We start from the raw sequence: 14,161 nt of genomic DNA, 5'->3' as shown, positions 1-14,161 counted from the left end.
TGCTCACACTTGATTAACCCACACAGTTATGGGCCAGCAAATACTTCATTGACAAGACAGAGTAAAGTTTAATTGCTGTTATTTTCATGATAAATGAAGTCTTTGCAGAGAGAGCTTCCCCAAGCTAGATGATGCAGCCATCAAATTGGGTAGGAGAAGGAGATGAAATATGAGTGCAGGTTTCATCTGAGATCATCGATCTGCATCTTCCAAGCACCATCTCCCCCTCTCTTCCCGAAGACAAATTGAGGCACCATTAGTATAGCTTAAAATGTCTGAGGTTATCTCTCAGCCTCTTTGACAGAAAGTCTGACAGATATGAAAAACCAGCCAAAATGGCTTATCTGTGCAGAAGTGAAGAATTAAAAAGTATTATAGAAAATTGCACTTTGAGTAATTAAGACTTTTGTTGGTTAAGTACTTGGCTTAGATCAGCTTTGAAGATTTGGGTGGAAGAAAATAAGTGTTGCATTCCTTCTTCCTTTTCTTTTTTTCCCCCCTTCTCATCCTAGGCTGCAATTTGCTTTCTCACAGGGTTATAAAACTTAGCTGTGTGGTTATTGCACAACTGGCGAAACTAGAACATTGTAAGTAAAATGGGTACACCAAATTGTGCACATCCTTTAGAAAGGGTGTAGGCAACTGGGACCTCCACTCAAACTCTATTTTTTTGCATTCCTCAGGAGTCTTTTCTGACCACTTGTGTAAAACTCAGCAGAAGGTTTTGTGTCAGGAAAAAACAAAAATGGTTGTGTAGTTCTATAATAAGTCTAGCCCTGGAATAAGCTTAACTTAGTTTACAAAACAATGGCCTCCACCACCAAATGGGGAAAAAATGAAGATGTTGGCCTTACTAACTTACATGGTATGTATTGTGCATAATTGGTTCTTGAGGTCTACACAAATATTAATTGTGGTGCTTACCAATGAAAGGTTGACTTCTCTCTTTCAATAAGATCACTGCTTCATCATTTCTTAAAACAAAACACTCTATTTGTTCATTTAGTAAAAGAAATCTCAATTGCAGATGACTAATGGACACATCCATTCCAAGAGGAATTTCTTGGCAATAAAATGGAAGTGGTCTGCTATTACCTGACTCTCTCTCTTGCCCTCTCTCTCCCCTCCCCCTCTCCCTTTCCTTTCCTTCCCTTTTTTCTCTGTCTCCCTCCCACCCTCCCACCCTCTTTCTCTCCCTCTCTTACTCCTCCTCTCTCTCTCCCTTTCCCTCTCCTCTCCCTCTCTCCCTTTCACTCTCCCTCTTTCCCCCTCCTTCTCTCTGTCTCTCTCTCTCTGTTTCTCTCACTCACTCACTCACTCACTCACTCACTCACTCACTCACTCACTCACTCACTCTGTCTCTCTCATACACTGCCAGTCTGGTTTCTGGTCCTGTCAGTCATTCATCCAAGTACCTATGCTACCTTTCTTTTAATTTATTTGCCCTAAAATGACTGCAGTAAAATGATAGGTACACAGTCCTTGTAAAGATGAGTTCTGCTATTATCTTCCATTAAAAAACTTGGGGAAAGTTCCTGACCTTTTTTTCTGAAACTTACCAAAAATGAACTTATCTTATGGAAAAATTGTTCCAGAAGTGAGAGTTTGGTGTGGTTCATTTATATATGAACTCACGTATTGTTGGGGAAACCAAGCCATTATGCTAAGCCATGAAATGATTTATTAGGGCAAGCATGTTATATAAGCACACCACTGGAGTTTTCTTAATCCAGGTTTAGGATTTAGTGTGTTGTGAAAGTAAAGTCCTTTTAAGCCCATCCAATTTAAAACCAGGAAGAAGATTGCCTCTGTTCATCAAATGAAAAGAAAGTTATTTTTTTTCTTTTTGCAGTTATACAGACTTGCATTAAGGGGATAAATAGAATCTCCTTTTCATGAAATGGGCTGAAATTATATAATGAAACTGAAGAAAAAGTCTATTGATACAAAGTGGTTTTGTAATAAAAGATGCATTAAATTCCTCCTTCATTTAATGGTCATTTCCACTTAAAGGGTTTGTGGGGGGGGGTTGTGCGTGTGTTTGTTTGTGTCAGGGGTTGGGGTGGCTTTTTAAGAACCTTTAGAAGGTATTCTGGAAAAGATTCATTTTGAAGGACATGATACAATTCTTTAAAATATATAAAATAAAAATTGTACAGTCACAACCTAATTAGAATTTTATGCCATAACTTCAAATTTACCAAGTTTGGTTTTCTGTCTTTACTACAGGTTGGAAATTAAATCCAGTTGTTGGTGCAGTCTATAGTCCAGAATTCTATGCAGGTAAGCACATGTACTATGAAATCTTAGTTATGGTAGGTAAAGGGAATATCCAAATTATGTGATTGCCTGTTTCTTTGATTGATGTGATAGAAGCCTCTCTCTAGGACATAATTCAATTATTCTTATTAAGAGAGAAAAATACAATTTCCTAAATCCTACTAACTTTTAATTTTCTTTTGTTCAGATCATTGGCTTAATGGTAAGATGCAAAATTACATGTTATTAGAGAGAAAAGTGTGCCATCCAAAAAGGCGTTGTTATAACCTTATTATTTCCCACTAACCAAAGTTTGCTACTGCTTTACACAAGGCAACAGATCTCTATTAGATCTGTCAAAGGCTCTTCTTTAAAGGACTTCTGTACCAAAATTGTGCTAAGTCAGAAGCTTTTCAGCCTAACCTCAGATAGAAAATAATTTCTCTGAAGAGGACATCGCCTTAAAACCGGATTACTTTCTCCTGGTTGTTATAGGAGATGACTAGGCTGAGCTGGAGGGAGGGCTCAAATGCATCATAAGTCATGAGTCCCTGCATGTTCAGAAGAGAACTAAGTCCAGTCCACCTTGAATATGTTTCTTATCTCCCACCTATTTCTCTTAACGCCAGTTGGTCAGATTCTTGTAGACAGCTTAAACTTGCAATAAATCTTTATACTTGTTTGAACTGCCTGAATCTCCAGATTTCCCTGTTGCTTGGCACTTGCTAATTTAAGGTCCTTCCCTCCCTCCACCTCTACTTAAATTTATTACTCTTTGCATAGATGCCTTCCTCTAATACAGGGGTTGCACCGTTTTCTTAATGCTAGCATTATTATGGGGTTATTGGGATTTTATTGACAGGTTCTACAGAATACTTATGGGCATACATGCACCATCTATTGAAAGGTGTTACATGCTTTCTAGATATGCACAATAGCATGGAATCCCAGTTGGAGGGCGTGACAATGTGCTTTCAAACAAATGTGGGGTTATGCCATTGGTATCTTCTTAAATAGATCTCTTTCTAGGGTTGCAAAGCTACTGTACTAGATGATCTAGGAGAAAATACATACTTTTATCAGTTCCAAAAGATCTTTTCAACTCTAGATCTGAAACAGATCTCTAGTTTTATGCAGGCAAGCCAAGTATGTCAACAGCGTGAGCATCCACACTTGCATGTACTCATAGATATCTGTAGGTAGGAAGTCTTAGTCTCTGCAACTGAAATGAAATCCCCACTATAGGCATTTTACTGATGAGGCCAAGCAGTTTGGTGATGTTTATCTCAGTCAGTAAATGGGATGAAAACTAGATAAATGAGTTTTCTATAGTCATTTCCAGCCCCTAGCAATGCCTCCTGATGATAATGCATTCTGAAGGCTGGGCTTGGTTTATCTCAGTTGTTCCAGAAATACTTAGGAATATAATAATTAGAAGTGTAAAATATCTACCAGAGCCAGAAAATCCTTTCTCAGTGAGGAATTAAGAAGCCACTCAAGTATTTAATTATTTTTTCAACACTTTCATTTACAGCTGTATTAAAATGCAAAAAGCTGACAATATATTGTATATTGTTTCCTTCCATCCATCCATCCATCCATCCATCCATCCTTGTAAGATTGTACAACTCGCATCCATAGGACTGTACACACTTCTCAAGCCCTATTTTAGATCAAACCCCTAGGGAAGCAAATAGTGCTTCATCCAGAAGTCTTCTGAGGGAGGGGAAGAGAGAGAAAAAATGGGGGAGTCAAAGAAACAAATATTCATTTTGGATTTGGCCTCACCAACAAGTGGTCATAGTTGGATATGTTCTCTGATGAGAAGGTCTTCCTTCCATAAAAGTTCTATCATCCAGGAAAAGGGTTCTCATGATTCTTGAAGGTGTAGGAATAATTCAAATAATTTTGTTTTACCCAAATAGCTCAACTTACAAGCCAACTCACAAGACTGGAAAGGAACTTTTTTTGAAGAAGGTGAAACACTTGAATAAGACAGACATGTCACAGTATATGCCCCAGTTGAATTGCATTTATGATGACAGAACCTACCAGCCTGAATAGGCAGTCTTATCCTTAGGTAAGATAAGGAGTAGGCTTTGGGTGGCAGATGCTAAAACACAGGGAATGGTCTGATGTGTGTCTTCTGTCAATAGAGTAGAGTAAAGTAGAATACAGTAGGGAATGGAACGGAACGGAACGGAACGGAACAGAACAGAACAGAACAACAGAGTTGGAAGGAATCTTGAAGGTCTTCTAGTCCATACCCCTACTCAAGCATGAGACCCTATATCATTTCAAAAAAATGGCTGTCCAATCCCTTGTTAAAAACTTCCAGTGATTTTTAACAAGAGACTGGAGCACCCACAACTTCCAAAGGCAAGCTGTTCCACTGATAAATATTGGAAGAGTGCTATCATATCACCCCTTCTTTTCATTAGACTGACATACCCAATTCCTGGAACTGTTCTTCATATGTTTTAGCTTCCAGACCCCTAATCAACTGAGTTACCCTATTTCTGTGAATTACAATGACTGATATTCAATTAAAAGAGTTGAACTAAATTTAACTTCTTCAAAGGCAGTCAATTTTTATACTTGGAGAGATGCGAATTATTTTTAGTTCCTGTTTTTCCATGTTACATATCTAGAGAATTGGAGTCATTTGCAATAGCTCTACTCCTGAACCAAGATTCTCTAACTGGGAATCATCCCATGCTGAAGGATCCATTTTGCCTACTATTTACTTTAAGCAAGCAAATGAGGACTGTAAAAATTACCTGTAGTGCCATACAAGACCAATTGAGTCCACAGCAAACCACAATGATGCCAAAATGACAACACTACTCTGGTGAACTCAAACTCCTAGTGGACAACCACTTAAATATGAGCCAGCATTATGCAAAAAAAATGCCTACACAGTCCTTGGCTACATTAACAGAGGGATAGACTCAAGATAATGTGAAGTGTTAGTATTACTTTATAATGCTTTGGTAAGACCATACTTGGAATATTGCATCTTTGGTTGCCTCATTATAAAAAAGATGTAGAGACTCTGGAAAGAGTGCAGAGAAGGCCAACAAAGATAATTAGAGGGCTGGAGGCTAAAAATATGAAGAACAGTTGCAGGAATTAGATATATCTAGTTTAATGAAAGAAGGATTGGAAGGACTAGGGCTGACATGATAGCAGAGTTCCAGTATCTAAGAGACTGCCAGAAAGAAAAGGAGGTCTCCAAAGCACTTGAAGGCAGGACAAGAAGCAATGGATGGAAACTAATCAAGGACAGACTCAAACAGGAGAAATTTCCTGACAGGGGGAACAATTAATCAGTGGAACGACTTGCCTCCAGAAGTTGTGGGTGCTCCAGCACTGAAGGTTTTTAAGAGGAGATTGGACAACCATTTGTCTAGAATGGTATAGGGTTTGGACTAGATGACCTCCAAGATCCCTTCCAGCTCTGTTATTCTGTTATTCTGTGATGTATGTCCCAACATCTGATGCACCTAAGTCACAGCATTTGTATGACATTATCATTTCAGACGTTCTATCGCCCCCCCCCCCCATGCTCTGTTCACAAATTTGTGTTTCTTCCAATTTTGGATTAAAGGAGGCATCGAGCAATTCCTCATTTTACCCCTGGCTTTGTTTATGGGAATGTGATCGTTGCTGTAATCAGCTTTAATATAGAAGCAACCCAGCCAGAACCTTCCCTAATTGATTAATCAGAGACACTGGTTGCTTGATAACAAATTACTTGCTGTTAATGACAAATATCATAATACATTCATAGTATAATCATGGATTCTTTTTCCTCCAGCTTATATAGAATTAACTGTCCAAATTCTAATTGCCTTCAAAGGGTAGGCTAGAGAGACTTCACATATTTTGTACATTGCAATCAATACTTTCCATCTCTCTGGACGTTACTTTTCTTAATTTACTGGACTTTCCTTTAGCATTTATTTTGTCTCTTAATTATAAAATGGCATGTTATTGATTTTTTGGCATGCAGTGTTATGGAGTTCCCCCAGAGCTATTTTATTGCCAGCCCGGGGGTGAAGGATTTGGCCTTCCTAATGAGAATCTTTATCACCATTAGACTGGTATTAATATGAATTATCATATCTTACTCTTAGAAAAGAGTTAGCTGGTGAACAAGTTCTAAAGGGATACCTGTTTAGAGCTAAGTCTGCTCTTAGTTTTGGATCTAGTCATTTGTGCTTCAGAGCACTGTCAATTGCTGAGGTTTTCAAAGCGTGTGGCAAATATATATCTGAGGTTATTTGAAGACTATTGTGCTCTGCACCATGTTCCTTCTTTTTAGTGCATCCCTGGTTGTGCAAATAGGTTTATAATCCAGTTTTTCCACTCAAGTGTAACTGTATCATTCCTGCCAATATTCAAAGCCAGTGGCCAGGTTACATAAGGCACCTTCTCGATGTTGCCACAATCTAGGGTCATATAAACTTTTGTCTAGTGAAAAAAAAGAACTATGGGAAAAATGATAGCAGTGTTCCAGTGTTTGTGTGGTTGCCACAAAGAAGAGGGGGTCAACTTATTTTCCAAAGCACCAGAGGGCAGGACAAGAAACAATGGATGGAAACTAATCAAGGAGAGAATCAACCTAGAACTAAGGAGACATTTTCTAACAAAAAGAACAATTAACCAGTGTAAAGGGTGGCCTTCAGAAGTTGTGGATGCTCCATCACTGGAGGCTTTCAAAAGGAAACTGGACAACCATTTGTCTGAAGTGGTATAGGGTTTCCTGCTCAAGTGGGGGATGGACCAGAAGACCTCCAAATCCTTTCCAACTCTGTTATTCTGTGAGTTTTATGAGGCTGAGGACTTCTTACAGTATGTTAAAAAAAATGGATACAATGAAGACAAAGAAAATATGCAAGGGCAAGATATAACCAGTGGCGGGATTCAAATATGTGAACAACCGGTTCTCTTTGTGGATGCTGCTTCAGGAAGTCCATTCTGGGCCTGGGCAACAAAAAATTAGCTACTGGTTCTGCCGAACTAGTGTGAACTGGCTGGATCCCACCACTGGATATAACCCACAACTGATTTAAATTAAATTAAATATACTTCATTGGGTCATTCCCCATAATTGAATCATTTCTGTCACTCAAGTATATTTTGAAAGAGTTTAGGACCTGTATCCCAGGGTTTATTTCAGTCTTGGAAACTGCAATTGTTTGTTTTTCTCTAAGTCTTGGGATCTGAGGTCTCCTATCATGGGCAGAGGGTTAGACTAGAAGACCTTCCAGCTTTGTAATTCTATGAATCCCACATATGCTGGCCCAGAAGATTACATCATTTAGCAGCTTCCTCAAATGAAGGTCCAAAGTCTGAAACATCGAATCCATTTCTTGAATGATTATTAAAACCTCAACACTGAAATGGTCTTTTCTAATAAGACTGTTGAACAGAAACTAGACAGATTTCTTTAAGTCAAAATTAATATCTGTGTAAGTAAGGCTGCAAATTGAGCTAATGAGAGAACGTTGTGCTTGTATACTGCAAACTCACCCAGGTAATTCAAACATAACTCATTAGAAAATAAATGGCTGAGTTCTAATCCGGCTAAATGGGAATTATAAATGAAAGTGAGTTTGCTGTTTGGTAACATCCAGATATTATTGTTCCAAAATCTTATTAGTATAATTCATGCAAATATTAATTAATACCAGGGGAAAGAAACCCAAATAATCAATCGTGCTTTAAACTTTCCCTCGTCTTTGGCTAATAAAGTGTTTATTAACTAAGAAGGTTATCAACCCATTAATATCAGAAAAATAGAGCCATATCTAGTCCTGAATTATGACCATACAGAAACCTTCAGGTTTAAAAGACTTTTGGGGAACAAGAGGCCCTGCTCAAAACATGTAGAAAAGAAACAATGCCTTTAAGCTACCGTTTTTTCTTTAAAAAATAATAATAATAATAAAATCTCTATCTCCCATCAGAGCCACTGTTGGAGACATAGAAAAAATGATTCTGAAAATTAAAAATAAAATAAATTATTTTATTTAAAAATAATTAACTTAAAACATACTTAAAATTATTCCCAGCTTCCTCAGAGTTATCTTATGTACAACTGAGGTAAAAAATAGTTTTAAGAAAAAGAGCAGAGAGAAAAAAAAATAGTAAGGAAGGAACTCAGGTTTATTTTTTTTTAAAAAAAATATGTATATGCTGGTCTATGATCACAATAAACCACTTTCACTCTTTCCATTTTTAAATTTGCTTCCTGGCTAACTTGATTACAACAGGTTCCAAGGTCAAGCACTGATAAGGAGCCGAAGAGCATGAAATAACCATGTTAATAAAAGGGAAGGAAACACTGATAGTTGCATTTTGGACTTTTGACATTATCCTTTTAGGTTTTTTTTTTTCTCTTTTGTGTTTCATGGAAAATTCAAATTACTTCGTGCTCAGGATGAGAGACTCTTTTTCAGTTGCTAAATGATGAAAGATGTAGCCACTTTGGAAATAAGGATGATGTATCTGTAGAGAAGCTGTTGATTTAAAATATCTTTAATCTTGATAAATAAGTTTTTAAGGAGAGAGAAAGAGAGAAAGGAGAAGGTTATACAAAGCTTTCAGTCTGGCACTGATGAATGGCAAATTCACCCATTTCTCAATTGGTGGTGAAGACACACACCACAAGGCATAACCACATTGTACATCATATCTGCCAACTCATTTCTTTGATTAAATATTCCATCAGCACTGGCTGTAAGGCGGTAAACCTTAACAAGATTCATAACTCAGTTCCTTGGGTGGAGAGTCAGCCGGCTTGGGGAAGAAAATTAGAATGGAATTAAATTACTCCATAGGACAAGATCAAGAGAGAGGAGGTATGGGGTAGGGAAAAATCCCCTAATGCAATGCAAACGCAAGATATAGTTATGACTTGACAACTTGAACCAGACAATTAAAGTCAAAAATGGAGCCGTGTAATATAATTCAACTCTAAAGCTGGAACATAATCATAAATGGTCAGGATACTTGGCAAACCTTGTTGTAGCTGCAATTCCACCCTCCCCCTTCCCAAATGCATACATTTCTTTAGTAAAAACAGATTTTACTATCCCAAGTTTCTTTTGTTTCCTTTTAAGAAGAAGGAGATGAAAATTTGAGGAGCTGGTCAGGATTGAACTTCTGACTGTGGGTAGAGTCAACCTATAATGCTGCATTCTAACCACTGGGAAGGAAGGAAGGAAGGAAGGAAGGAAGGAAGGAAGGAAGGAAGGAAGGAAGGAAGGAAGGGCACCTAGACCTATATACTGCTCCACTGTGCTTTTATAGCTCTCTCTGAGCAGTTTACAGAGTCAGCACCTTGCCCCCAACAATCTGGATCCTTGGAAGGATGGAAGGCTGAGTCAACCTTGAGCCGTGAGACTCAAACTGCCAGCAGTTGGCAGAATTAGCCTGAAATTCTGCATTCTAACCGCTGGGCCACTATGGCAATAGAATGGAATGGAACGGAAGAATAAAATAGAACAGAACAGAATATAATAGAAACGGAACAGAACACAAAATAATAGAATAGAACAGAATAGAAATGGAACAGAACAGAACAGAATAGCATGGGAATGGAAGGATTTATATTCCTTGCATTTAAAAGAACGCAAATGACCAGCTGTCTGCAAGGAATGAGAAGCAAAACATCTTTGAAGAAAAACAAGAAAGTCCAGTTGCTTCTAGAAAAAGAACCTTTGAGACAACCATGATCTGGATGACTGAGAATATCTATAGACATTCCGATAGGATATTTAGGGTGGAAATGGAAAGATTGTGCTTTCTTTGCAGTTAGCTGATCTTAATACTCTCTAAGAGCCATTGTGGTTGCTTGGGTTTTTATCTGTGACTTCAGGGCTGCCTGAATCAGAGGTGTGGAATCTTCTTGGAACAGCCAAGAGGACTGCATGCAAATTGGGGATAAGTAACCCCAATAGCTCTCAGAGAGTGTTACAACCAGTTGACCATATAGAAAACACAATCTTTTCATTCCCCCCCAATCCTGTCAGAACCTATCATTCTGCCCCCCCCCCACCAGCTAAGCTCAAGTGTCAATAACTGTCCTTCCATCTCTAACACCACAAAATGTAAGAACCCACTTCAATCTACATCTTAAGAAAACAGAACTCTTGGAAGCGGTTTCTTCTAACAGGAATTTTTATTAAGAGAAATTGACTGAAGGCATGCTAGACAGGATCTGGGGGATCCCCCCCCCACCATTCAATGTTTTAAAGTGTTCCCAAGCAGCCCCCCACCCCGCAGTTCTTCCAGGCAACTCAAACTGGCAGATTTCTAGGTGTCAACTTCAGGAAAAATAACATCAGTCTGGCTCCATCAGCACAATCATTCAATCCTCTTATTGCCCAGATTCCAGGTGTTGCATCTTTCCCCCTCCCCTTTTCCCTCGCTGTCGGTAAAGAGAAGAGCTTCAGAGGGGCATAGGATGAAAGGTAGATGGCTACATTGTTATGGTTAGCAGACCCAATCAACAAAAGGTTACTTTATAGTGAATACAGGAAGTGAAAGTATTAAAACCCTCATGCATACCCCCTCCCCTTTTTTAGCATGACAGAATCCAGGAGACAGTAAGGATTGGTTTTTAAATCAGAGAAGATAGATAGAAATGAAATATAACTGGATTCTGACAACAACTGATGAAGCTTCCAAAATAGGAAGCAAAGCATCTTTTTCTTCTTCCTCAAAAAATCAGTCCAGTTGCCTTTTCAAAAGTAAAAAAGACCACTTTTGATACAACTGTGACCTGGATGACTGACAATCTTCATACACATCCTGGGTGGGAAGAATGTATTTTTCTATCCAGGGTGCTGTACTTTTAATTAGGACACCGTGATCACCATAAAGCAGAGTAAGATTTTGCATGCCATAGATGTGTAATTTAATAACTCTTCTTGGATGGAAGAGGCCACAGATCTGCAGCAATATTGTGATGCTGTTTCCAGCATTCATAAAGGCAATAAGCTGTGCTTGCAATTCATATTATTTTTTTGTTCAGTTGCAACATTTGCCCTTCCAAGCTACTGAGATTCTTGGCAGCATGACCACCTTTATCATTTTCCCTTCCCCCCTGAGAGATGCTCTTGACTCTGAACAGTAATTGCACAGTTGTTGGTAATATGATTAATACATGTAGTGCGCTGTTGTACATGCATTACTGTGGCACAGTTTCCCATATCCCCTCAATAGTGTGGTGTTCTCTATTCCCTTAGCAGATTAATACTTTAACGCAAATTACTCAAGAGTTCCATTGGGACAGATTTAGCTGAAGGACCTTGGGAGTTGAAATAGAGCAGGAAAAGCAACTCTTGATCTTTAAGAAGTGATCAGCTTTGTGTTTTGAACTGTTTAGTTGGCCTATAGCTGGAGTATCAAAATGAGAAGCTGCTAAGTTATGCTTGTGACAAACCAAAGAAGAACAATATTTAGTGCACGTCATCTGCCTTTGTGTTTGCTTCTTCCTAATATCCTACAGGATTGTGAAGCTCTGAATAAACAGGGTTTATTTCCAAAATAGAACAGATGCAATAAGAGCACTTTAAGATTTGATACAAACAGATAGCTAGTTGGATGGATGGATAGAGGTAGGTAGATAGATAGATAGATAGATAGATAGATAGATAGATAGATAGATAGATAGATAGATAGATAGATAGATGATATCAATAGATGATACAGTTATAGCTATAGCTATAGCTATATAGATAACAGGATAATAAAAGAGTTGGAAGGGACCTTGCAGGTCTCTAGTACAAACCCCCTGCTCAAGCAGGAGATCCTATAACATTCCAGATAAGTGGCTGTCCAGTCTCTTCTTAAAGGTTTTCAGAGATGGAGCACCCACAATTTCTGAAGACAAGCTACTCCACTGCTTAATTGTTCTCACTGTCAGGAAATTTCTCCTTAATTCTAGGCTGCTTTTCTCCTTGATTAGTTTCCTTCCATTGCTTCTTGTCCTGTCTTTAGAGGTCTTCTAGAATCTGGTCCAACCCTCTGTTTAAGGCAGACAAATGGCTGTCCAAACTTTTGAAATCCTTCAGTAACCCACAGTTCTAGGAGGCAAACTGTTCCACTGATTAATAGTTCTCATTGTCAGGAAATTTCTCCTTAATCCTAAACTGGTTTTCTCTTTAATGAGCTTTCACCCATTGCTTTTTATCCCACCTTTTGGTGTTTCGGAGAATAAGTCAACCCAATCCAAATTTAAAGGGGATCCAATATCTCCTTTAAAAAAAAGAAAAATATCTAACAATTTCTTTTCCATTAAATTTAAGAAGCAGCCCGAAGGGGGAAAAATGCCAGAGAAAATGTTGGCCAAACAATAATACATAGTTCCACACAGGGCTTTTTTTCTCATAGAATGCTCAGAATGGTGTTCCGGCACCTTTTTTTGCACACACAAACACACACACACAAAAAAACTTTTGCACAAGCTGTGCTACTCCCTCTATTGGCTTTCAAAAGCCTATTGGCTTTCGAAAGCCAATAGGAATTGCTGCTGAGCCCGCCAAAAGACCCAGCCAGCAAACTTTGCACAGGCAAGTTGTCTGCTACGAAGGCCAGTCGTCAGGAATTTGCACCTCTCCCTGCTGCCCAACTACACCATCTCAACTAGTTAAGTAAGAGAGGGCAAGGAGTGGGAGGTGGGTTCTGCAGAGTGCATTGCACTCCTTCCTTGTGCTCACCTGTCAGCCAGGCTGGTGGCCTACCCGGTACTGGACCTGGGGGGTGGTTAGCATGCTTCTCCAAACTATGTCCACATTGGTCTTTCCCGGCTGTGCCTTCCTTGTGTGCTGAAACCCAGACATGGAGCTTCAGCTGGCATCATTGCTAGAGGGGAGGCCAAGTGGGCAGCACAGCTGAACCCCAGGGTCTGGGGAGGGGGCTTAGGGAGGCAGCCCAGGGTGGCTGTGTCAGACACCTCGCAGCCTTGCAGCCCATAAATAGCCACAATGTCCAGGAAGTCCCCCACCGGGTGCTGAAGGCCAGTGTCCAGCTTCCTTGGCATGGTGGCGAAGGCAGGAGGCTTGGTGTGCTGTAGACCAGGCTGCTGCAGGGCACCGCTGCGGCCCCCATCATGCAGCCACTGCCCGGGGCCAGCCCCGCCCGGCTGGCTGTCCCGTGGAGTGTGTCGAGTGAGCCAGCGCAAGTGGGCATTCATCCGAGTGGTGCCTACGGCCCCGGCAGACAAACAGGCGAGTGTGCCAGGCTCCGGCCCGGCCCGGCTCCTCCTACTTGTAGTCCGGGTAGTCAAGCATGTGGCGTACCTGGAGCTGCTTGGCTTCATTGACGAAGGGCTGTTTCTGGGCAGCGTCGAGGCACTGCCAGGCGGCCCCCAGATGCTTGGAGATCTCCCCGTGTTGTGCAGCTGGGGTTGCTCCTGTGCGATCCACCACTGCTGCGCACACAACCAGACCATGAAGGCATTCATGGGCTGCTTCACTTTCTCCAGCCGGGCTGTTGAGGGCAGCAGCAGTGGGGCTGTGGCTGGCTGGAATGGGCCCACCACCCAGCCGCTGGCAGGCACCTCTGGGGTGTAGAAGCCCATGAACATCTTCCTGCCCATCAGGGAGGGCCTGACTAGAGAGCTTTGAGAGGTCCCTCAGCTGGAGCAGCCGGCAGCAAGTGAGCCGCAGAATGTGGGTCCCAATTATTACTTTCCAAGTTCAAGACAGTGAAAAACAAACTAGTTCTTGCCTTGCTCAGCAGTGCGGGTTGATCCCTTTCCATTGTCCCACCATTCTGTTCCTCACACAGCCTGTTACTCGACCACAAAGAGCTGCTGCCTAACAATGAATCACTGGCTGACCTCTACCTTCTGGAGTGTTCAGTTTCTAATTTTATGGCCTGTATC

The 14,161-nt window shown here is 40.4% G+C and overlaps 1 protein-coding gene across 4 annotated transcripts in view; it reads left to right on the top strand.

Annotated features, from left to right (window-relative positions):
- RBFOX1 (RNA binding fox-1 homolog 1) overlaps positions 1-14,161 on the top strand; it is a 494,862-nt gene that overhangs the window by 350,508 nt on the left and 130,193 nt on the right. For all 4 annotated transcript variants that reach the window (XM_083373025.1, XM_083373024.1, XM_083373022.1 and 1 more), the window contains one exon: positions 2,230-2,283. In XM_083373025.1, the coding sequence (XP_083229151.1) occupies positions 2,230-2,283 (54 nt within the window). The remainder of the gene's footprint in view (positions 1-2,229; positions 2,284-14,161) is intronic.

Source organism: Vipera ursinii (assembly GCF_947247035.1).
Source record: "Vipera ursinii genome assembly, chromosome: 13".
NCBI lineage: Eukaryota > Metazoa > Chordata > Lepidosauria > Squamata > Viperidae > Vipera > Vipera ursinii.
Note: the sequence above shows the minus strand (reverse complement) of the source record. Positions and strands in the feature narration are given on the sequence as shown.